The sequence below is a fragment of the Capra hircus genome (genome assembly GCF_001704415.2).
Source record: "Capra hircus breed San Clemente chromosome X unlocalized genomic scaffold, ASM170441v1, whole genome shotgun sequence".
Lineage (NCBI taxonomy): Eukaryota > Metazoa > Chordata > Mammalia > Artiodactyla > Bovidae > Capra > Capra hircus.
Genome location: NW_017189516.1, coordinates 45,344,045 through 45,370,255, shown reverse-complemented (window position 1 = coordinate 45,370,255; position 26,211 = coordinate 45,344,045). Strand labels below are relative to the sequence as shown.

General features: G+C 40.6%; 1 protein-coding gene across 1 annotated transcript in view; it reads left to right on the top strand.

Moving 5' to 3' along the window:
• POLA1 (DNA polymerase alpha 1, catalytic subunit) overlaps positions 1–26,211 on the top strand; it is a 283,316-nt gene that overhangs the window by 48,063 nt on the left and 209,042 nt on the right. The window contains exons 25-26 of the mRNA XM_013976637.2: positions 2,929–3,078; positions 3,485–3,607. Of these exons, the coding sequence (XP_013832091.2) occupies positions 2,929–3,078; positions 3,485–3,607 (273 nt within the window). The remainder of the gene's footprint in view (positions 1–2,928; positions 3,079–3,484; positions 3,608–26,211) is intronic.

Here is a 26,211-nt window from a genome sequence, read left to right as displayed (position 1 = left end):
ATAGGTCTGTTCAGATTTTCTATTTCTCTTTCGGTCACTTTGGGTAGTTTTTGCCTTTTCTATAGATTTGTCCATTTTGTATAGGTTATCTAACTAGGTTATCTAATTTGTTGGCATAAAATTGTTCATATTATTCCCTTTTAATCACTGTAATTCTTTAAGGTCAGTAGTGGTGGTCCCCTCCTTTTATTCCTGATTTTAGTGATTTGAGTCATCTTTTTTTCTGAAGAAAAAGGTATTTTTACTGAAGAAAAAACTTCAGTATGGCTAGAAGTTTATCAATTTTGTTATCTTTTCAAATAAGCAACCTTGGTTTCCTTGAATTTTCTCTATTGCTTTTTTGTTCTGTTTCTGTGCTAGTCTTTTTACCTCCTTTTTTCTGGTTTCTTTGATTTACTTTGCCCTTTTTCTAGTTTATTATGATAGAAGGTGACATTATTGATTTGAGATCATCTCTTTTAATTTAGACATTTGCAACTGTAAATTTCTCTATAAGCAGTGCTTTAGCTTCATCCCTTAAGTTGTGATATGTTTCACTTGCCTTTTTATAGTCAATCCCCTCTTCCATCAGTCAGTAATTGATCTGACTTATATCACCATAGCTTAATTTTGCCTGTTCAAGAATTTCAGATTAATGGAGTGATACAGTATCATTCTTTTGTATCTGGCTTTTCTTGTTCAGTGTAATTTTTTTGAGATTCCTCTGTGTTGTTGCATTATTGCTATTCTTTCCTTTTTATTGTTGAGATGTATTTCATACTTATCTGTTCCCCTGAGATCAGCATGTGGATTATTTTCAGTTTGGGGCTGTTATTAATAAAGCTGCCGTGAACATTCTTCTACAGTTCTTTTTGTGGATGTGTGCTTTCATTTTGGGGGATACCTAAGGAGTGAATTTGCTGGGTTGCATTGGACAGTGTATGTTTTACTTGAAAGGAAACTGTTAGACTGTTTTCCTAAGTCTTTGTACCGTTTTATACTCCTGCCAGTCATGTATGTGAATTGTTCCCCTTTTCCTATAACACTTGTTATTTTCAGGCTTTTAAATTTTGGCCATGAAAGCATTTATTACCAATTCTACTCATTAAACATCCTTTTCAAAGGATCCTTTTGAATTATATCACATAAATTTTAATCTAGTGTTCATACAGTCAACAGTTTTATGTATGGCTTAATAACTTAATGTGTGGTTCTGCATATATAAAACTTATACAATTGACTGTAGTTGGGAATTTGATTAGATTCTGTTTTACTGTTCTCCAGCAGTAAAAGATGTAAATTGACGTTATCTCTATATGTTGTTTTTCTCTGCTTCTTTGTGCAAGGGGCAGAAGATGTCTATTTGCTCTCTAACTCCTAAATTACAAGTCTTTTGGTTCCAGCTTAGGGGCTGTTTTTCAGTCCTAATTCCATATTCCTGGAAGAGAGAATCTTAGAGACTTGCCTAGGTTGGTGAACACACCTGTCCATCATCTGTGGCCACAGGAGCGTGTTCACACAGTACAAATGTGTTTGCTGAGGATAGGCTTTTCTATGAGACTGGAGGATAATTTTATAGGGTAGGTATTGAGTAGACATCCCCGAGAGGTAGTGACTACGTTTGGTTAATAATATTCTTTGGATTATGTCCTGTCTGTGTCAGTATTAGGATAGTTATCATTATACAGCTCTTCCTCCCCCCCCCCCACCACCATTTTGTTATTTGAGCTTTCCAGTTTAGATTCTGGATATGAAATTACACTTCAGAGTTGAAAGAGGTCATCTAAGAAATACTATACATGTAGCAGTTTATGGGTTCTGTATCATTTTCCTGGGCTGTACTGCATTTGGTCTTCAGAACAGCTAGTGCCACACAGCTCGTGCTGGCAGAGCCAGGCATGGACTGTAACTTGCCTGACTTCATATTCTTTCAGTTTACTTTCTATTGGAGCTCCATGGTTGCTGTAAATAAATTGGAGTATGTACCAAGATCTCTAATAGGTTTGCTATCATCATCTGCTCTATTGGAAAACAATAGGTCCCTGTTACTATTGTGAGATTGTTCATTTGAAGTTATTGATCTTTATAAAATCAGGTACTTTGTAAAAACTGGGTTATCAAATGGCATTGACTTGATATACTTTAAGCCAAGAGGTTTATTTTTAATTTTGAACCTTTGAAAGGGCAAATGTGCCTGGTTTTTCTTTGTATCCTGTTAATACTCAGTAGAATTAATGGAGCCTTGAGAAAAATGGCCTAATGCTTCCCCTGCCTTTTCCTCCTGTAAATTTTAATGGAAGACTACTGGTTGCTTTCTTAAAATGTTGCTATTGTACCAATTGCAAAGCAATTGATAGATAAAAGGTACCGTATAAATACTAAGGAATATATATGTGTTAATTTTTAGAAATGTCAATGCCTATTTAAATACGGGCTCCAGATTCCTAAAAGAGATTCGCTGATTTAGTATTTAGGTTTTTATTTTTCAGTCTAAAACACTTAAAGTAATTGCTGTGATTCCCCATAGTTTAACAGAGTTTTGTAGCATTTTGTTTGGTACTGCACAGGTCTTAAAAATAGTACTTTAACTGCTTTCTTTAAAGCAGTCTCTCAATGTTTCTATTTTAAAAACAATACCCCCAAACATGTTGCTCCTCAATCTTATTGAAGGGGGAAAAGGAGCATGTGTAAAAATTCATCCTTTTAAACGATGCCTGCATTTTGTCAAGAATTAGATCGGGAAGGTACTGGGAATGATAGGCTGAGAGAACTGACTGAAAAGAGGGCAGCATTGACCTGCTTTTCAGCCCTCTCAGCATTGTTGACCTTTATACTTAGACAAGAAAGTAGCTTTACAAGATGTGGGGTTAAGTTCCCACAAGGTATGATTTTGGGAATTCATTTCACAAAAGTTTGATTTATCTGAAGTTTTTGTCTTGTGTTCATCAGGATGGAGAGCAAGAGCAGATCCCTGAGCTGCCAGATCCAAGCTTGGAAATGGGCATTTTGCCCAGAGAGATCCGAAAACTGGTAGAGCGGAGAAGACAAGTAAAACAGCTAATGAAACAGCAAGATTTAAATCCAGACCTTCATCTTCAGGTATATCTTTCCACTCAGCAACCTCTGAGTGACAGTCTCACCTTTGAAAATTTGATTATCTAGGAGTGATTTAAACATGATGCTGTGGACAAAGGCATGTGCTAACTTTAAGTTGGTGGGTTGGAAACCACTCAGAGACATCTGATGCCTCAAAATACAAGGCACCTCTGTCTGCAAAGATGTATCTGAGCAAGTGCCTTTTGACCTTCTGCGAGTTTTGGAATCTGTTTACTTGCTTCTGGGAGGTCAGGGAATCATGGCTTTGGGAGGATGCGTTGACTGTGTTCAGAGTTCTTTTCTCCAAGGACATTGAGGGTTTCTTATTGGTGAGTTAGAAAACATCTAATGAAATGTTTATGCATCTGCAAATATTGTTGTCTGTCTTTTGTCCTCGTGCGGCCTACAGTATGACATTCGACAGAAGGCTTTGAAGCTCACGGCAAACAGTATGTACGGCTGCCTGGGATTCTCCTATAGCAGATTTTACGCCAAACCCCTGGCTGCTTTGGTGACATACAAAGGAAGAGAGGTAAATGGTATAACATTGCCATATCTAAAATGAAAGTATTTTAAACTATACATATTATAGAGTGGGGGAGCCAAAAAGTTTGCTTCCTAGTAATACAGCTTCAGATATCCCTTTCTTAGGACAAATTTGAGAGAGATATGCTTTTAAGTAAGGATTCATTCATTAATCCATTTTGTGTGTGTATATAATTATTGAGCATCTGCTCTATGCCAGGGATTGTTCGAGGTACCAGGGATAGAGTGTTAAGCAAGACATAAAAACTCCCTGTGTTGTGAGGCTCATATCTACCTAGGGCAAAGGGTGTAGAAAGGGCTTAGGGTGGAGAGAAGGTCATTTGGGAAATCAGACTTTAAATACGTGAATAAGCAAATATAAAAAATAAGAGAATATGATAGAAGTAATGCTATGCAGATAATTAAAACAGAGTGGTAGGTTGAACATGGTTAAGGTGGCTGGCTGGCTTAGCTTGGTCAAGGAAGGGTCCTTTAGGAGGTAACATGAATGAAGCCTGTGATGTAAGGAAGCTAGTTTTCTTGTGGATATATTAGGTTGGAGTGTGAGGGAAAGGAAGAAGTCAAGGAGGATGTCTCCATTTTTGTCTTTTAGCTGGTTAGCTAGTGAAACCATTTATTAAGAAGGGGAAATCTGGGAGAGAAGTTCTGTCTTGGATATGTTACCTTTGAGGGTTGTAATAGATCTGTAGGCATTTTAAGTAGGCAGCTGGATGTACAAATTCCTAATTGCACAAACATCATCAGAACTGGAATTACAGATTTAGAGTAACTGGTTTTAGAAAGATGGGCTACATACCAAACAGATTGGAGGTGCTATCCCTCTGTAAACACTAAAAGCTTCATCTGCTTTAGGACCATGTGCATGGATTTTCCTTAGTTTGTAAGAGAATAGTTATATTAGATATTAAATTCCATTTAGCTCTAGTAAAATACTGATTGCTATCAGTGGATTTAAGACTACTTGGTCTTAAGGAGGTAGTGGTTATAGGCAGAATACTCATACTGGGGACCTGGAGTCAGAATTCTCTATAGATCGGCTCATTACAGCTTACAGGCCCAATCCAACCTGCCATCTGTTTTTATAAATAAAGTTTTATTGGCACATAGTCACACTCATTCATTGAAGTATTGTCTGTAGGTACGTTTGCAGTACAGTGAAAGAGTTGAGTAGTCAAGATGGAAATTTGAATGATCTGCAAAGCCTAAAATATTTATATCTGGCTCTTTAAAAAAAAAAGGTGACCCCTGTTTAGAATCTAGATTCAGTTCAGTTCAGTTCAGTCACTCAGTCGTGTCTGACTCTTTGTGACCCCATGAACAGCATGCCAGGCCTCCCTGTCCATCTGCCGGACCAACTGCCGGAGTCCACCCAAACTCATGTCCATTGAGTTGGTGATGCGATTCCGTCCAACCATCTCATCCTCTGTCGTCCCCTTCTTCTCCTGCTCTCAATCTTTCCCAGCATCAGGGTTTTTTCAAATGAGTCAGCTCTTCACATCAGGTGGCCAAAGCATTGCAGTTTCAGCTTCAACATCAGTCCTTCCAATGAACACCCAGGACTGATCTCCTTTAGGATGGACTGGTTGGATCTCCTTGCTGTCCAAGGGACTCTCAAGAGTCTTCTCCAACACCACAGTTCAAAAGCATCAATTCTTTGGCGCTCAGCTTTCTTTATAGTCCAACTCTCACATCCATGCATGACTACTGGAAAAACCATAGCCTTGACTAGATGGACCTTTGTTGGCAAATTAATGTTTCTGCTTTTCAATATGCTGTCTAGGTTGGTGATACCTTTCCTTCCAAGGAGTAAGCGTCTTTTTTTTTTTTTCATTATTATGCCATGTTGTTATTTTTTTAATATAAATTTATTTATTTTAATTGGAAGCTAATTAATTTCATGGCTGCAGTCATCATCTGCAGTGATTTTGGAGCCCCCCAAAAATAAAGTCTGACACTATTTCCACTGTTGCCCCAGCTATTTCCAGTGAAGTGATGGGACCGGATGCCATGATCTTAGTTTTCTGAATGTTGAGCTTTAAGCCAACTTTTTCACTCTCCTCTTTCACTTTCATCAAGAGGCTCTTTAGTTCTTCACTTTCTGCAATAAGGGTGGTGTCATCTGCATATCTGAGGTTATTGATATTTCCCCCAACAATCTTGATTCCAGCTTGTGTTTCTTCCAGCCCAGCGTTTCTCATGATGTACTCTGCAGATAAATTAAATAAGCAGGGTGACAATATACAGCCTTGACGTACTCCTTTTCCTGTTTGGAACCAGTCTGTTGTTCCATGTCCAGTTCTAACTGTTGCTTCCTGACCTGCATACAGGTTTTTCAGGAGGCAGGTCAGGTGGTCTGGGGTATTCCCATCTCCTTTAGAATCTTCCACAGTTTATTGTGATCCACACAGTCAAAGGCTTTGGCATAGTCAATAAAGCAGAAATAGATGTTTTTCTGAAACTCTCTTGCTTTTTTGATGATCCAGCACAGCAGCGCATGTTGGCAATTTTATCTCTGGTTCTTCTGCCTTTTCTAAAACCAGCTTGAACATCTGGAAGTTCACGGTTTGTGTTTTGCTGAAGCCTGGCTTGGAGAATTTTGAGCATTACTTAACTAGTGTGTGAGATGAGTGCAATTGTGCGGTAGTTTGAGCATTCTTTGGCATTGCCTTTCTTTGGGATTGGAATGAAAACTGACCTTTTCCAGTCCTGTGGCCACTGCTGAGTTTTCCAAATTTGCTGACTAATTGAGTGCAGCACTTTCCCAGCATCATCTTTTAGGATTTGGAATAGCTCAACTGGAATTCCATCATGTCCAGTAGCTTTGTTCGTAGTGATACTTCCTAAGGCCCACTTGACTTCACATTCCAGGATGTCTGGCTGTAGGTGAGTGTGAGTGATCACACCATTGTGATTATCTGGGTTGTGAAGAAGCTAGACTAGACGTGTGTAATAGCACTTTGAGATGATGAATACGTTCTCCATCTGCAGTATTGAGTGTAGTAGCTGCTGGCCACAAGTGCCTAGTGAGTGCTTGATAGCTGGCTACTGTCAGCCAGCTGAGGAAGTAGAGTTTGAGTTTTATATAATTATAATTAGAATTATCCTCAAATATCCATACAGCTAGTGAACTGCTGTATTGGATGGTGTAGATCTCACTGGCATGAAATGAACAGGACGTTGAGAGCTGCTCTTCTGTTGGGATCCCAGTCTCAAAGACTCTCCTGAGGGCACAGTGAGGGAGGGCAAGACATGTATTGGACACCAGCATAATGTGAGACAGTTTCGGATGCATTCTTCAGTAAGATCTCATAAGAGTCAGTTGACAGAGGTAATTGTGTTCCCATTTTGCTGATAAGAAAGCTAATAAACTCAGAGGTAAAGTGTAACAAGTGACTTATTTGAATGGGAATCCAGATCTTCCTGACTTGAAAGCTCTTGCTGCATGAAGGTTGTGTGCTTGCTCTGTCTCAGGATGGCTTTCCTGACTGCTGCTTTGTATTCTACCACTTATTCCTAGAAGAACGCGTTTTTCAATACTCATCTCAAGACACAAGCCTTTTTTCCTTGAGAAGATATAGGTGTTTTAGGGGGTTATTGAAATGAAGGAAGGATGTCTTCATTTTCTTAGGCTAAGTTTACTTTAAAATTATTTAAATTTTATTTCTATGTATGTATCCAGTGGCTTCTGATAGAATACCATCTTATTTTTGTATTAGGAAATGCACTCACTATGCCCCAACTGGGTGATAATACATGGGTTGACTATTGAGATTGGATCAGGGTTACTCTTAAGTTTCTCACGAGAGGCAATAGTTGACAATTTACTCCCTTGGAGAGTGCCTCTTGCTGTTGGGAAATCCCTGTTGTTACATTTCCTGCATTGGCTCAGAAATCCACAAGCTTAAAAGGGCACTGTTGATAATGATAAGCCCCAAATTTGTCCAATGATCTCCCCCACTCCCCTAATCCATTGTACTTTAAGGGCAGCATTTTTGTTTAGCTCAATTTTTAATAGGGAATTGAAACTCAATTTTTATTTTTCTATTATGTAAAATGGAAGAGTAACAAATCTTACTAAGTATTTTGTTTAAAAAAACCCTACTCTCCCCACTAAAAAAAGAATTTTAGATAAATCTAGAAATAATCATGTGTGGTTTAAATTCTTGGTTTCTGCTTTCCCCTTGTCTCTTTCCCCTTTGCTTTTTCCCACAAGTAAAAAATACAGCAACTGTGGGAAATGGGCCTTTAAAGTAATGTGAGGTTGATGAGAAATAATAATTACACAGTTGCTTCCTGGAAATCCTACTTGAGAAGATTCAAAGCCACATACAGAAATTATTTCCTATAATAAAATTGATTGTAATGTATTGGTGATAATTATTAGCACTGGCGGATGGAAGTATTTTATGTGATAATCTGTCTGTAGGTTTACTGTTATTTTCCATATTTTAGGTCTTTGTGAATTAAGAATCTTTTGATTATTGAAGAGGTAGGAGGAATGAAGTGTAAAAAGAGAGTCAGTTTGTTGACTTTTGGAATATTTCTGTGACTTATCAAGCTTGTTTTTGTATCAAGAGTAGACCAAATAATACAGTAACCTGAAATATAGTAATACAGTAACCTGAAAATCCTAGAAGTTGATTGCTTTTAAAATCCTTGTAGGATAAATTAGATTAAGGTTCAAGTAGAAATTAATGAGAAGGAAACCTGGTAGTATGTCACCAGAAAAGACTGTAACATTTCATGTTTGAATATGGATTAATACACAATCTGGGGAGGCCTTAAGCCCCCCTCCCCCGTTTTATTTTTAAGTCTATTTTGTGTGTGCTCAGTTTGTTGGAATCATGCAGGTTTGGCTCTGGTGACCTAATAATTTCTGTAATCAAATGTATTATGGCTGCTAGAGTACTCAGAGTAATTACTAATTGTACTTTTAAAAACAGGTTTATAATAAAAATGCTAATAGTTATGTCAAATGGACATCAATATTGTCTTTTCCCAGGTGTGATCTTTCACACTTAAACTCTTCTATGATTTTTAATTGCTCGGTGGTAGAGGAATTAGTTAATGGTTAAGGAATTGTATGAGGGACCTCATAGTGTGCAGGTTATTTAAAAATAATGAATTCAGTGTTTCCAGAGAAGTACTATGGAAAGCCAGTTGATAGATATCCAGAAGTGAATCTACAGAAATACCATCTATATTTGTGTTTGTTCTCAGTGTATTTGTAGAGACATAAAAAAGATAGTGGGTAAGTTGATAGCACTAAGTGGACGTATATTTTAAACCACAGAGGAAACAAGACTAGGTAGTCAAGTGACTGGTGTGGTAATTGAAGTGGTTGTTCACTAGATGGCGATAGACACCCTGAGATCATTAATCAATTAAGGCTTTATACTGTGAACAATAGTGAAGGCCATTTAGTGACACAAATCTGTCCAGATTTTTCACTTTTATTAATTTGGAACTATTAAAGGACCAGAGGATTGTAATAGTCTATTTAGTGTTTAAAATAATGATGGTCTTTGAATAATAAGTTTTGTTGATTGGATCAATCATATAATGTATCATAGCAAGCTAATTCTTCTATCAAAGAGCAAAATTCACACTTCTGGCCATGGGTTTACAATACATAACTCCCTTGATCACAGTATTAGGCTAATCTAAAGAGAATTGAAATGATTTTGATGTGTAATTTTGCCTCTTTGAATTTGTTGGGGTTTTTTTGAGGGATTTTTAACTTACTCTGTACTTATAAACATACTCATTGCATAATTCTTAGTGTAATGGTAATATTTGTCTTTATGGAATAATTAGTATTTGTTGACGTTGGTATTGTTTTATTTCTGCACTCTGTTATTTCTGTGCCCTTGAGAAAATGATTTTTGGTCTGGATTTCTGATTGCATTTTAAAGTGAATGTGTGCTCTAATGTTTGGGTATAGAGCCCGTGCGTTTTCATTTTCTCACCCAGTAGGCTAAAATGAGTCTTTGCCAGCCTGCTTGCCAACCAGTTGTAGACTGCCTAGCTTTTAGTTGCATTTGGAGCCGAAATTTGGGCATTTGAAAATGTGTCCAAATCATTGCAGGAAAACACTACAGTCTGGGCAAGCCTTCCTGGGAGTCTCTTGGCCATGTGCTAGTGCCTGTCAAGAGCCCTTCAAAATGGCCCTGGGATGGAGGGCTGGCTGTAGCCTTTGTTGATTTCAGTGGCAAAAGAGAATGAGTGAATAGGCAGAATCTCATAATTAAGTGCTGAAGGAGACTTTCTGATTTATCTGCAAATAAGCAAAAGTTTCACATTTCCAATCTCTTTTCTTTAAAAAGCCTAGTTTTAACAAATTAAATGCAATAAAATATTGTAGAGACAACTGAAGACCCTTTCCTCCATACCCTCTCTCATTTGTTTCTTCTTTTGAGGTACCTGCTTTCTCAGGTTGTGTCCTTTTTGCCCAGGGTGTTTTGCTTTCACAACAGATAACGTGTACCTATATATGTGGTGCCCTAGAAGTTTTTACCATTTATGTGTCATGCTATACATGTGTTTTTGCAGTTTGCCAAAAACAGCAGGAGAAAGTACCTATTCTGTACACCAGTTTTTAAGCTGGTCCACGTTGATACAGTTTCAGACTTGGTTTATTCATGTTCAGTTCAGTTCAGTTGCTCAGTCGTGTCCGACTCTATGTGACCCCATGAATCGCAGCACGCCAGGCCTCCCTGTCTGTCACCAACTCCCGGAGTTCACTCAAACTCACGTCCATCGAGTCCGTGATGCCATCCAGCCATCTCATCCTCTGTCATCCCCTTCTCCTCCTGCCCCCAATCTCTCCCAGCATCAGAGTCTTTTCCAATGAGTCAACTCTTTGCATGAGGTGGCCAAAGTACTGGAGTTTCAGCTTCAGCATCATTCCCTCCAAAGAAATCCTAGGGCTGATCTCCTTCAGAATGGACTGGTTGAATCTCCTTGCTACTTATTGTGTAATATTTCAGTGAATAAATATAGCACAGGATATTTTTTATTCTCCAGTTGTCCATGTTTTTAAGTTTAATTCTTTGCTACTGCAAATAGTGCTATAGTAGACAGTGCCACCTGTGTGAGAGTTTCTCTAGGGTATTATTAGGAGTGGAGTTTGCACGGCCACAAGCAGTATATGATATTTTATTAGTGTGAACAGTCATTTAATTTATCATGGCAAGCTAATTCTTTCAGAAAGTTAAATTCATCGTATTTATGGCCATGGGGCTATGATACATGACTTCTTCAGTCACAGAATTAGAGGTTAATTTAAAAATTGTTGTTTTGTTGTTTAGTTGCTAAGTTGTGTCCAACTCTTTGCAGCAAAATGGACTATAGCCCCCCCAGGCTCTTCTGTCCATGGGTTTTCCAGGCAAGAATACTGGAGTGGGTTGCCATTTCCTTCTCCAGGGGATCTTCCTCACCCAGGGGTTGAACCCTATCTCCTACATTGACAGGCAGATTCTTTACACTTGGCCACCAGGGAAGCCCAGTTTAAAAATAGTTGGGAATAATTTTGCTATTCAGTTTTACCTTTTTGAATTTGTTATTTTTCTGTTGAGGGGTCTTAAACTTCTTATGTACTTATAAACTTACTTGTTGCATAATTCTTAGTGTTCCACATCTTTGCTACCACTAGTTATTATCAGAATTAAAATTTTTGCCAGTCTCATGAGTGTGAAGTGATAGCTCATTGTGATTTTAATTTACATTTCCTCAAGCATCCTTCCATGTGTCTTAACTCTTAAGTTTTCTTTTTTCAGTGTGATTTGCTTGTGCGTCTATGTCTTGTTTCACTGGATTGTATGTCTCTATTCTTAGGTCAAAAGCTAATTCTTGTTTGGTCAGTTTTGTTACAAATACCTTTTAGTCTGTGATTTATTCTTTAACTGTATTTGTTGTCTTTTCTTGTGCAGAAGTTTTAAAAACTTATTGTCACATATTTGATTTTTCCCCCCTTGTACACTGTTTGCTTTTTCTTATGAGATCTTTCCTTCCTCCAATGACAGAGACATTCTGTCTTATTTTCTTCTAAAATTTGCAGGCTTTGGCTTTTCTTATTTAGGTGTTAAATCCTTCATGGAATTATTTTTAGGGATTGTGTACAGAAGAGGTCTAAGTGTATTTGTCTTCTTTGCTTCCTGTGGAGTTACTGAACCTGTTCTTCTATTTTGGGGATTGATAACCTATAAATCATGGGTTCACTCCTGTCTGCTGCCTATTTTGTGTAAAGAAAATTTTATTGGGCCACAGCCACACCTACTTGTTATGGCTGCAGTTGTGCTCTGTTAGAATGGCAGAACTGATTAGTGCCCAGAGAGACTGAATGATCTACAAAGCCTAAAATATGTACTTTCTGGGCCTTTACAGAAAAAGTTTGTGGACCTCTGATCTATTAATAAAAGAGAGTCCTGTGTAACGTTGAAAGTTTGTTGGGGTTTTTCTGTGAATGAATTTTTTTGCCAACTCAATAGAAAAGTCACTCTCATTTCTAACAGTAGCAGTCATAGTAGGTTAAAGTGGAGGAAAGTACACTACAAGTAGTAAGAAGGAAGGAAAATAGTCTTTTGGACATCTAGAAAACCTGGATTTTGAGGTTTCACTTGTTTATATTGTCATATGAGAACTTTTCATAGAAGCAGAGGGAATGTCTGTGACTCCTCTCAAGTTGTATGTGACATTGTGTGTGTCTGCATATGTGTGCTTTTCACGGCGAAAGGGTGCATAGCATTTATGAGAGTCTCACAGGACACCGTGATGCAGAGATACTCAAGAACTGCTGAGTCTTGTATTTCATTTCTGCCCTCTACTATAGGTTGAGAGGACACTTGAGTCTTAAAAATATATGTTTTTGTCACATGGCAGTATGAAGAATTTTCTCGCCAGACCAGACTGGTGGAAACTGCGTGGGTGGTAGGAGGGAAGAGTTCTAATTCTGTCTCCAGAATTTTAATAGCCATCATTAAGACTACTTTTAACTTCAGCTGACCTACTAACATTTTGAATTTTTTTAGTATAAGAAGTTAATTTCTCTTAGGGCTGAAAATGAAGATTTAATATATTTTGGCAGAATATATTTAATGTTAAGAAAAGTAATATCCCTTTTTCAGTGATCACAGATCACTTACCACTTTGAAGTTGTTTACATTGTACAACTCTAAGCCGGGAAAACTTTTAATTCCCTTTTTATTGTTGTAATTCAGGGATGTTTGGGTTCTAAATTCTTTGCAGTTCTTCATACTGTTCTACCTTGTTAATTCACATCTACTAATTCAAAATTGGTGGTAATTCAGATGGAATGAGTTGAAACTCTTCATAGTACAAATTAATGGTAATTTTAGAGCTAAGGTTCTTTTTATATACTTTTAACTTCTATAGAACCACCTGTTCTCAGTCAAGCAAGAGGCATCCTAACTGCAGATTATTTATATTGATGAATTTTTACTAAATAACATCTATTTTTGCTTGTCCATTTGTCTGTATCCTTTCTGAAACTGGTGAAAGTATTGTTGGTAAATATACAGCTAAGAAGAGGACATATCTTGGAAATACCCCCATGTAAGTCCAGTTCCAATTATGATAAATTAGACATTCAGTAATTTGAGAGAAGTACAGTGACAAAGAATTTCAAATATATAGAATAATTTGTTCTGTATAAATGCAGTATTGCATTTATAGAGACAAGTGGGATACATTTAGGCCTGGTTTGCATTTATATATTTGGAAACACATAATATTTCTTTCAAGTAGCTAAAACTTTAGACTTTTAAAAATAAATTGAGGAGAGTCTTACCCTTCTCTCTTAATGGTTGGAACCTATCATCTCCAAGATGCCTGAACAATATGTGGCTTTGTGTGCTCTTGGGTTTTCAACATTGAAAGGGTATGGGTTTAAGGGGACACAGGCGGTTGATGTTAGAGGCAGCTGGGAAGAGGGAACCAAAGTCAAGTCCTGCCTGTGAACTGGCCTGGGTCTTTGTCAAGAAGACCTCCCAACCCTCCTGACACAGTGTACCCTTGGGTGTCAGCAGCAGACAGGTGGTCCTGGGGCTGTGTGGACTGTCCTTTTCCCTCTTCAGAGTCTTCTCAGTTCTAACCTTAAAAGTGTCAGGATTTATTTCATTAAGGAAGGTGGAATTTCCTTATTCCCAATCAAAATTAGGGCCTTTTTTTTGAAATTTTATTTTGGCTGTGCAGGAGCTTTTCTGTAGTTGCAGGGAGCAGGAGCTTCTCGCTGGTTGCAGGGTGTGGCTTCTCACTGTGGTGGCTTCTCTTGTTCAGAGTATGGGCTCTGGGCACGCAGGCTTCAGTGTTGCAGTGTATGGGCTCAGCAGCTGCGGCTCCTGGGCCCTAGAGCATAGGCTCAGTAGTTGTGGGGCACAGGCTTAGGTGTTCCTCAGCATGTGAGGTCTTCCCAACCCAGGGGCTGAACCTGCATCTCCTTCACTGGCAGGCGATGCTCTACCAGTGAGCCACGAGGGAAGCCTTGGGGCCTTTTTGAAAACCCCCACGATGGAAGTTTGGCCACTAGATTTCAGGATGGGTCTGTAAAAACTAGTGTGGATACTTAAAATTTTTCTCTTAATTGGCCAAAAAAGAAAAAGAAGCCCGCAGCCTCAGATTGGCGCTGTATTCCAGTCTCCCCTTGCACTCGCTTTGTTGGGAACCACTATGTCTGTGTTTTGGTGCCCCCAGCACCCAGCCCTGTGCCCCATACAGCGGATGCTAGTGTGCTCTGACCCTGGGTTCATGCGGACTTAGAAGTTTCTGCAGTTATGGATGACTGGATGTGGAAGAGATGCATTTTTAATATAGGATCTTGATTTTTAAGCCTAATTTGAGAAGAATGGCCTGGTTACTCAGAACAAAAAAAAGAGAATTCTTTGTACATTTTGAGCCACTTTGATTTGAGAAGACAGGGGTGGTATTTTTGCTTCGACGTTTTGCCCATTTAATTCCTGAAACCACAGGAAGGTGGCTGAGGACGAGGAGATAAATATTACTGTCAGACTAACCTTGTGTTGGCATTGCTGGTCTCTGCTCAGGCAGGTTGAGTCTCATTACTCTGACTTGAATCACGGAAACTGAGGCCTGGAAATCTTCCTTTTTTCCCCACCCTCCGCCACAATGAGTGACTTCTTGTTAACCCAAACTCATTCCTCTTTCTACTTACGTGAACATTTTCTATAAACCTGTTTTGGTGTTTGTTTCTTTTTCATGAGCCGCGTGTTATTTGACAGGTGTTCTGCAGTTCCTTGCTTTGGCAGTGAACCAAGATGACAAAGCAGTAATGATTTTGAAAGTGCCATTCCCTCCTTGTTAAGACACAAGAAGAAAAGTGTGAAGTTATTAACCACTATTCACCAGTGGCATAGAAACTGGCGTAAGTTTAATTGTCTGGTCCTGGATAATGCTACTCCTAAGGAAAGGGGAAAATATCATATAATTTTGCTTTTTTTTTCCTCTCACATCCTTCCCCCCACCTCTTCCACAAATTGCAGATACGAATGGATTATAGAGAAAGGATTGTTGTTATTTTAGTTGCTGAGTTGTGTCTGACTCTTTGTAACCCCATGGATTACAGATAGCCTGCCAAGCTTGTCTGTCCATGGGATTCTTCAGGCAAGATTACTGGAGTGGGTTGCCATTTTCTTCTCCAGGGGATCTTCCTGACCCAGGGATCAAACTTGTGTCTCCTGCTTTGCAGATGGATTCTTTACCACTGAGTCACCTGGGAAGCCCAGAGGAAGGATTACTGTGAACCCCAAATACTGATCTTTCCTCCAGTTTTTCCTTTCCTCATCTTCCCAGGTAGTAGATTTATGGGCCATGTAGTCGCACTCCACAACCTTGCAGATTTCCTCAACCCGCAAACGGATCAGCCACCCCAGTGTTTGAGTTTGATGGTGTATAAGATGTCACCACACCATCTCCTGGCTTCAGCCATGCTGGGGACACTTCTTGTTAATTGGAAGAACCTGATTTTGACAGCCCATGCTGTATGGTGGCCTGTGTACACTCTTCTCAGCAGTACAGTTAGACCCTTCAAAGATATATCCATCTTAAAAGCAAAACAAGTCAGTTGGATTTATTATGGCTCAGGACTGGTTAACTGAGGGCAGACTAATAGAGTTAGTGCCTTCTGTTGGCATTTCATCACTTCAGTAGGCAAGCATGAGCCTGTGTCAATTTGCCATATCATAAATACGGTGTGAAATTACACTGAGCCGAGTTTGGTAAGTTGTGGGAGTTTTGGAAGGCGGGGAGAAGAGCGGCTTTCTGTATGTGTGTATGTGGTAAGAAGCTGTTTGATTTTAAGCCAGAGATTCCTGAGCCCTGTAGTCATCGCTTTAGAGATTTTGAACCTACTTTGAAATGTAGTGCCAGTGTTGGGTTGTACAGCTGTCCTCGTTTCCTTTTTGTTCTGAATTTTTGTGGCTCAGTTGTCTGGTGTCCCCTTTAAACTTGAATGTATTAGATTTTCAGAATTTCAGTTTTTTCTTTGAGAGTTCCCTTCCTCTTTTAAAAAAGCAAAATGAACTAGAATGTAACTGAAGGGAATCTCTGTGCATTTTGAAAAGAACAATAAAGCATGAGTGATTTCCAGAAATGATTTATGCCTGGTGTTTGGAATTACTAATTGTTATTTGCAGGTTTGGGTTTAGTTTTTCTATTACCTATTTTTATCGACTTTGTTGTTTTGCATTTAACAGAAGATTGGCTCTTTTGAGGCTAGTGGTGAGAGTTTTGCCTTAGGGCTCAAAGTTGAGTGGGGATGGGAGTAGAGCAGAGATATTAAGTTTCTGTCATAATTTGGAGTGTTAGACACTTGGCTATATTTGTTTCAGGGGCTTTTCGCCCCTGCTAACTTAGCCGCAGGCTATATTTTCAGCCCTGTGCAGGAGGAGACTGTGCCTTCCACAGGCAGGGAGGAGGAGGCTTGAGGAGGGGGCACTTGGGGAAAGGAATAAGCTCATGGTCTATTAATAATGTGCATTGTTCTTAAGGCCACATGTAATATTTCTGTGCACCCGCCAATAGGGTAGGGTGTATAGTCTATTCAAGTTGAACTGTGTGGCACGATGCAATGGTTGAATCACGTGAAAAATCTGAATTTCTTCTTTAATGGTGTCCTGACAGGGCAGAAAAAAACGACTTGTTTTCAGAAGATTGGCTTAGAGCAGGTGAATATCTTTAATTCAATTACTGATTCTTGCTTCATAGCCAGAAATTCTTCAAGTAACATTTGCTGAGTGTGTCCCACAGAGGGAAATGGAGACAAATGACATTGCTTGTGACCTGCAGGCTTGAGGCGAAAGCCTTAGGTAATGATTCCAGTAAAACTAGAGCTAGAGCTTGGGAGGCCGAACTTGTGATTCCGTAGTAAACAAGAGAAAGGATCTGCCATAGATACAGACACCACATGAAAAAGCCTGAATGTCTGCTGAAGGAAGCCTGGTCTGGAAACACGGGTGCCAAGCTCACTCACTGTGTGCTTTCTGTGTTTGACTTTGAGTGAGTCCATCCCTGTGAGCCTTTGTCTTCACATGTCAGAGGGTGCTGGTTGACAACATCTGCTGCTGCATACTCCAGTCTCAAAGCACGTTACCTCGGAAAGCCCGTGGACCATGGTCTCCTGTCACAAATGCACAGGAAGGCGCCAAACCCCCACCCAGTTGGGCCTGGTACTGGTGTGTTGGGGACATGGTGGTAAATCTGAGAGTTCAATGGCCTTATCCTCATGGGATTTTATTCTGGTAGCAGAGAGCCAGTAAGCACATTGTCCAGTGAATAATCATGCTGACCCAGGAGAAATAAGTGCTAAGGCATGGAACGGAAATTTATGAATGCTGATAGCAAAGGCCCTCTGAAGAATCAAAGCACCCAGACTGAAGAATCCGAGGTTTCCTGAGCATGTGACACTCAAGCTGAGGTCAGGAACGTGTGTACAGGAGTTAAGCTAAAGGATTAGAGGGGTCAGCATTCTAGGATGAGGGATGACTTGTGCAGAGGTCCCGTGGTGGGTGGAAGCATTATGTCGTCAGGAACTGAGAGAAGGCTGCTGGAGCTGGGCGGAGTGTAGAGGGGAAGAGGGGCGTGATGGGAGGTGAGGTTGGAGAGCAGGACAGGGCCCCCACTGTGCAGGCCTAGCTGGCCATGCTGAACAAGGGTGTTAGCAGGTCCTTTGTGGGATGGAGGGATTGACTCCTGTTTACGTTTTGTGATGATTACTCTAGCTGAGCGAGTTAGAAGAGTCTGAGTGGATGAGCGAAACTAGCTAGTTGGCTCTTAATTAAGATATTCCAGGCAAGCGATGGTGGTAGCTTGGCTGGTGTGATGGCACCCGAGATAGGTAGAAGATGCCGACATGATGTGTTAAGAGAAGAAGAACCAGTAAAACCTGGCAGCATCCTGGCTATTGAGCTTAGGATGGAAAAAATACCCAGGTTAACTTCAGGAGAACTCCTGACCTGCTGAGTTGTGCAAGCTGACGGATGGCAAGCCTTTCACTGAGGTGAGGAGTGTTGGGAGATGCCTGTGTTTGGGCCTGGGGGAGGGAAAGATGAGCAGTCTGATATTGGACATGTTCATTTTGAGGTGGCAGGATATAAATTTGGGGATCATTTGGTGAATTGCGATAAATTTAGCCATGGATGTAGATGGGATTACTTGGGGAGAGGAGAGAGTGGAGAGAAAGGTGGGCATGGGGTTCCTCCTGTCTTTGGGTCCCCAGTGTGGAATGGCCTGGAGGAGGCACCACAGAAGGAGAAAGGCAGGAACACGACGTGTTGTGGGAGCCAGGGAAGAGCATTTCAGGGAGGAGGTGGGTGACTGTCAGAAAGAGACGCTGGTGATAGGCTGGAAAATTTCGGGGAGTGGAGGTGATCGTTGATTTCAGTTGGAGATGTTTGAGTGCATCTGTGGCGATGACCAGAATTGCTGTGGGTAGATATCTTTTTAAATTTTTTTTTTGTAGTTTTAGCTTTTTCCCCCACAAAAATGTAAAAATCGAATTTCATACACTGCAAAAAACTTGTAAACTAAACAAACAGATACGAAAGTGCATTTTCTTCTGAGGGATGTTTCTAATATTTCATAGGCTACTTCACTGTAGATTACATACAGTGAAACCCTTTGTAAAAAGCCACAACCTTCCTGTGGCCTGCTAACAGGGATGGACCTTGAAGTCAGGACACTCAGTGAAATGAGCCCCTCACCAAAGACGAGGATCCTGTAGGGAGATCTTCTCATTCTCCCTACAGGGATTTGAGGTCCAGAGAAGGAATCCAGGCCTCTCCTCCCCACCCCACACCTCAGGTACACACGCCCAGCCTGCTTCTCCACCTGCTGGTTTTATAACCTCTCGAGCCGCAGGTTCCTCGTTTTTTCGTCATGGTAACTGTCCAGTGACTTCCCAGGTGGCTCTATTGGTAAAGAATCTGCCTGCCAATGCAGGAGACACAGGTTCAATCCCTGGGTCGGCAAGATCCCCTGGAGGGAGGGCATGGCAACTCAGTAAATGTGACCTTGGCTTCGGAGGTGTCCCCCCCCCACCCCGCTTCAGAGCCACTCTTATCCCGTCTATATTTTTCTCTCTCAAATGCTGATACGTCTAGTCTAATAAAGGCCAGTTTATAGGCTATTTGCCAAACTATTTGCTGTTGTGTTTTTGCTTTGCTGTTTCTTCTGCATTTTGTGCCTTTGCCCACCTACACCACTGATTTTGGCTGCCTCTTTCTCTTTTTCAAAACTCATTTTGCCTGAGTGATTTATTCTGACCTCCCTCACTTTTTAACTCAGTGACTTCAGCTTACTTTAATTCGTTTAATTTACTATGTAGATTCAGGAGCCTGCAATGTTTTTTCATGTCCTCCAGCAACAAGTAGTAGTTGACACGAAGTGGCAAACACCAGCCTTTTGTGTAATATTTAAGAACTAGTTGTCTTTCCTGTCACTTCTTAGCCCAGTCCTAGGATGCAGTTGGGTTTCCCAGGCGGTGCTAGTGGAAAAGAACCTGCCTGCCAATGCAGGAGATATAGGAGATGCAGGTTCGATCCCTGGTTTGGGAAGATCTCCTGGAGGACAGCATGGCGCTCACTCCAGTATTCTTGCTTGAAGAATCCCATGGACAGAGGAGCCTGGAGGGCTACAGTCCATGAGGTTGCACAGAGTCAGACATGGCTGAAGCGTCTTAGCATGCACAAGATGCAGTTAGTAGTGACTCCTGCCAGTCTTACCTTCAGAATAGTCAGAGTCATCCTTTTGGCTCCACGGCCACTGCCACCCCCTCTCGTAGTTCAGAGCCACCGTCCCTCGTCAGGATCACCACAGCGGCCTGCCTTTGGTGTCCTTCTACTCTTGCCTCCTCTGATCTGTTCTCCACGCAGCAGGTGATCTGTATTTTTAATATGTGATTGCACCATGTCCCTTCCTGTGGCTTCTGTCTCAGTTCACCTTGACCTTCTGGGTCCTTCTTGGGTTGTTTCACCTCTGCAGTCACCTTCTGTGCTCCCAGCCTGCTGCCCTCCCCACCCCCACTTTCCCACAGCTTGTTCAGTTCAGTTCAGTTCAGTCGCTCAGTCGTGTCCGACTCTCTGCAATCCCATGAACCGCAGCACACCAGGCCTCCCTGTCCATCACCAGCTCGCGGGGCTACATTTTCTTTGAGTTGTACACACATGTTCACGGGCGTCCCTCCTTCTGTCCCTCTGTAGAGCCCTTGTGGTCTCAGTGCCACTGCTGGAGCCCTCCTGCCCAGCTGCGTTTTCCTTTCATTGGGTCTGGGATTACATGGTACTTTCTTGGTCCTCTACCTAAATAGGTACTCACCCCACTTCCATCTCTCATTTAAAGAAAAATTTTTTTCAACTTTCTGTCGTTTACTTAGGCTGTGCTGGGTCTTCATTGCTGCATGTGGGCTACTCTCTAGCTGCGGCTCCCGGGCTCAGTAGTTGTGGCGCAAGGTCTTAGTTGCTCCGAGGCATGTGGGATCTTCCCAGACCAGGGATCAAACCCAGGCCCCCTGCACTGGCAAGCGGATTCTTAACTACTGGACCACCAGAGAGGTCCCTCCTTCTCTCATTTTTAAATGTTTTTTTTTCTTTTTTTTGCACTAAGTTTATAGAGTAAAATAACATTTATGTAGCCATCTTCTAGAACTGATACATGTTAAGATTTTCTTCTAATTGCAGCTTTTATTTAAATAAAAGGAAAGTCTTACTAACAGTTAATACCCTCTGCACACCTGCCCTTCCCATGTCTCCTCTTTTTCCTCTCCAGAAGCACCTGCTGTTGTGAAGTTCATATGTATCTTTCCAAAATGGTGTGCTTTCCTTACCTTTGAATGTGCCCGTTTAATGTATGTAAATGATATTTCATATTTGAATTTGCAACTTGCTGTTTTGCTCAACATTTATATTTTTGAACTGTATCTGGGTTGATACATATAGATCTAATAATTCATTTGAACTGCTCTGTAGTATTCTATCTTATAAGTATTTTGCAATTTATTTTTCCATTTCACTGGTAATGGTCATTTAGGTTGTTAATATTTCACTGTTATGGAACATAGACATTCCTATATTTGTTTCTTTGTACATGTGTGTGAATTTCTCTGTTGTGTTCTTTTCTTGCTCAATACCCTATTTCGTCCCCATTTTGCTACTTGTCATTCTGTACGAACTGACTTAATTTGTTTTCATGTTCACATTCATCTTCCTCATTAGACTATGAGCCCCATTAAGGTAGGGAGTTTGTCTTACTCACCCCTGTCCACGTAGCACTTCACATGGACCTTGGCAGTTAGTAAATGCTTGGTTATTGATATTCATTGTATTAATTCAGCTACCTGCTTTCCATCTGTCTTGTGTGCTTCATCTCTAGTTTTTGATCATCAGTTTTAGACTTTTGAAGAAAGGTGAAAGCTGATGAATTGTCACTTCATACAGGTAGTGAGTGCAGGTGATTAGGTAAATCTGGTGTGGAAAGTTGCTAAGGAGAAACAAAGCTTTAAATCACTTGCTTTGGACTAAACCTTTTTTCATCTCAGAACTTGGAGGTGAGGGCTGACTTGGAGCCATCTAGCCAACTAGCCAGACTAGTTTTAGGTTATTAAGGGAACTACCTAGATCAGCTAAGGTCTCCTTCCACATCTGTAGCATTATTTTTGGAGACGTGAGGGGGTTTTGTATTTATATTCTAAAATCATTTTAATTGAAAATTAGAAAATAAAGGAACTACTATCCACCTGTTGCTGTTTATTTTGGAGTGGGACTTGTGGTTAGGTATAGGCGACAGGGGCCATAAAGAGATGCAAGATGAAATCAGACTGTTGATCTTCAGATTTTTTTCTAATTCTCATGTTTATTAGGGTCCACGAATTAGTGCATGTGTTCTATGCTTTTGAAACGGTTAGGTTTTCTCTTACCACCACAGACTTTAGGTTTAACTGTTTAATGCTCACATACCAAATTCACAGACAGAGAAGGAAGACCAATTCGTGGGATCGAACAGATTTATCTGTACCCTTCTCCTAGTCTTAAAATGGAGATTGCTGCTATAATCACACCTTGGGCCTCATTTCCAGGGCATCTTGCTTTGTCCTCCAGGGGCCTGTGCAAACAATTTGCTGTTAAATTGAATCACTGAAGATTATGCTTGGGCATATTTCTTAGAGGGAAATGTGGTTGAATCCTACACTAATGCCTCCTATTTTTTTTCTTTTTCAGTTTGGAGTGTATTGATTGTCCCTTCCCCTACTCAGTTTATTGTGGCACACATGATGGGCCCCTGACTTAGATTAGGTAACAAGTAGTATGGATTTCCAAAGAGATTGGGATCTGGTCTCACTTTCTCCTCTGTATATAATAGTAAAAATTAGACACATCACTCAGTTAGAGGTAATAATAGTAGCTAAGCTATATTAAGCATTTAAAGCTTGCTAGACACTATTCTTAGCACTTTATACTAACAGCAAAGCCCTACTGTAACATATAAGCTGAATTTTAAAAATTGTTTTTTTCCAGTCATGTAAAGTATAGGAGTCATGTTATAATTAGGTTTATGAAAAATAGTGTTTTTCATTTTGTTTTCTCATTACTGTGTGTTGGGGGTGGCACGGAGGAGACAATGTTTGCACTGATGAGGTGTATAGAAATGTATTGAACTGGGAAAATCAAAATAGTCATGAGCTGGTTATTTCCTAGCATCCCCCCTGCTCCTCATCCAGCCTCTGGATTCAGGCTTTAGCTTAGTCCTGTAAGTGGCAGTTGAGTGGATGAGGCAGGTTAACAAGGAGTTTTCATGCCCTGATCTCTGTTTTATAACCTGGGAGAACTAAAGTATAGAGATTGTCAATAACTTGCCTAAGATCACAGGGTTGGTGAATCGCAGAGCCATGATTCAAAGCTAAGCCACCCAAGCATTCTAAACTGCCCCCAGTGTACATTCCTGTGTTGTGTTTTTTTAATTTTCATTTTGGTTTTTTTTTGGCCACACCGCATGTGGAATCCTAGTTCCCTGACCAGGGATTGAATCTGAGCCCACTGCATTGGAAGTGTCGAGCCTTAACCACTGGACGGCTAGAGATGTCCTTAACATTCATTAAAAAAAAAAAAAACACCTTGTGTTTTTGAGTGTGTCTATGCAGCAGACATCACAAGGTGGGAGAAAATAGTCTTGCTTCTCCATTGTGCTGGGAGCCATGTTTATTTGAGGGCATGTGTGCCAATTTTCATGTATCATGCTGGCTTGGTTAGTATTTGCTGCCACTTTATAGATTTTCCAAGAACGTTGATTTTCTTTTTACCCCCTCAGTCTTTAGACATTAGCCATAAGGGAATTTGCTTGGTCATAATGAACACAGCCCAAAGAATGGAATTCTGAAGGAAGCAGATCGGGTGATGAAGCAGGGGTGGACCGGGCTGCGGAGGAATGCCGCCTCCTGTCACATGTGTTCCATGACACGTGGTGGTGGTGCTGTTGCCCACAGCTGAAACGGGGCGGCTCTGGAGCATGTCTGCATGGCTTGTCTACGGCACTCATTGCCTGATACAGTTATGAAGGTCGAAGTGTGTTTGCCATAAACAGAATAAACAAATAGATCGAGAAAATGTATTCAGTAATCTTTGCTTGATGAGCAGAAGCCAGCGGTTGTTTAAAACAAATGAAGGGGATTAAAAACTCCCCTAACTTTTATTTACCAATCAAATTGCAAAGGGAAAAAATAGCCTATTTTTAGACTGAGGCTCCAATTATGCTAAGCCTTGAAGATAATGAAACAGCCTGACACAAAAGAGTGTGGTGACGCAAGTTTGTGTGGTGAAATTCCAAGACATTCACTGACTTTTTAGGATTCTGCACAGTGAATATTAAGCTCCTAAAGTGTTTGTTGCCCGGAAACAGTGCTTTATTCTTTTACATGCAGTGTAATGAAGTGAACCTGTGTTGTAATTTGTTTCTTGTGAGGAAAGGGAAAATTAGCACACATCATCTCTTTCTGCATCCTATCTTTGGCCTCTTGTGTGTCCCTTTTATTTGCTGAAACCAGCAAGTCATGTTACTAATACTGCACACTTCCTCCTGTTTCAGTCACTCTAATTTTTCTTCATGTGCTACACAGTGAGGGTTTCCAGTATTTCAATTAATTTTATATTGTAGATTTGGCAGACTTTGGAGGCTATTTTTCCCCCCTGCCGCTCTTTCTTCGTTCTGCATAAAAATTGCCCTTTACCTTTTCTGCTCCTGTTTTCTCTAAATCATCGGGTGACATCTTTCCTTGGAGCTAATTAGTTGGGGGGATTTAAGTGAAGTGTGTGCTGGCCCAGGGCTTCTTTGGCTGGGTAGTGGAAGCTGGCTGTTGGTACTCTCCGGGCTCATGTTCCCTCCATTTACAGGTTTGGTAATGGGCTTCTGGGTTTTCATTCTGCTGCCTGTAGTTTTGTTGCTGAAAATGAAGTTGAAGTGCTCAGTGCTCATGTGATGGCGAGTATAAAGCTTCTTTCCAAGGCAGTGTGTTCCCTTACTCTCGGAGTCCAGCTATAGCTTAGATCCTAAGGCATCTGCTTCTTAGAGTCAGGAGCTTGACCATCTTCCTTTCAGCCTTAGATTTTTCTTTCTCAGAGTAGTTGCTGTAAGAACTAAGTGCGGGAAGGCAGAAGGAGAGACCTGTCAAATCCAAGAAGTCAAAGCTACCAGCCCCTGGCACTGGTGGTTTATGGAAGGCTTTGATGAAGTGGGGAGGGAGTGAGCTGTGGAGGAGTTAAAAGTTCCTCATTAGATTCAGACCTAAGTGCATTGATTTGACCTGTGGAATAGCTGGAAACATAAAATAGCTATCCGGTGACTGCTAAGGACAGTCTGGTTGGAACAAGTGGAGGCTGGGATGTGTCTCTGGCCAAATGGTACTTTTACTATATTTCATTTAATCTCCCACAACCCTGTGGGTAGGGGTTCTTATCCCTTTTTACAAATGAAGAAAAAGTATTGAAGGGATTAAGTAATTGCCAAAGTCTCTTTACTTGTAAGTGGCTAAAATGAATATTGCTTCCTATATCCCTGCCGCTCTTCTGAAATACAGGAAACACAGACACCAGCAGTATTTATCTTCTTATGCTTGGTAAGTAAAATACTGGGCGGTCCAATCGCTGAAAAGCCTGTAATAGCTTTTTTGTTAACTATACTTCACTGGAGAGCTCTGTCTTAAAACTGTAAGTGGGCCAAGTTCAGTTCGGTAATCTGGCCTCCTATGTGCCAGGTGCAGTATGGAGTCCTTGGGTACAGGGGTTTGTTGATTGTATTCTGAGTTGAGGGTAGAGGGAAAGGAAAGACACTTACCTGTAATTGAATATTATATTGTATGAATAAGATATCTTTCAGGGAAGGAGGGAAGATGGATATTGCCTGGGGTTAGAGGATGACACCCACATCCATACTACTCTCTGTTCCATTGATTGTTTGGTCATTGCCAGGATTTGTCTAGAGAGGTATGCAGTGCTGCTTTTGTAGGAGTGAAGCCCAAGAGCAACTGTATGATGTTGTCACATCCTTGGGGACCTTCTTTTCCAGCTAGAGGTCTAGATTTATGAGGTTAATGAAGGTTTTGTTTTTGGTGAGTGAAGAATCTTCCATTTCTACAGCCATTAAACTTTTTGTTGCCTTAATTTTGAATTCTCCTCAGCTATACCTCTCCTCATCACCTTCTCTAACCGGAGAGGGCAGAGGGCTTTCTACTTCCAGCTCAGCACATAATTGGTACTCAGTAAAGATTTTTTTTGCTTCAGAGCAACAGAACTTGAAATCTTCGTGTGGTTAATTCATATTAATCTTTCGGGATGGAGATAGAAGAGGGATAGTTTTGTTGAATACAAAGCTGCCTTCTGCAACTACAATGACAAAAATTATAGATAAACCATTCCATATACATAAAAGCTCAAGATAAGTGAAAAAAAAAAAACACTTCCAAATTTAAGTGTTGTTTTATAATTCCTTCTCCTACTGGATGCATTGCATCTCAGCCCAGGATGCTGAAGGTACTCATAATTCCTAGTACTGTGCCTCACCCTTGATACACACTTA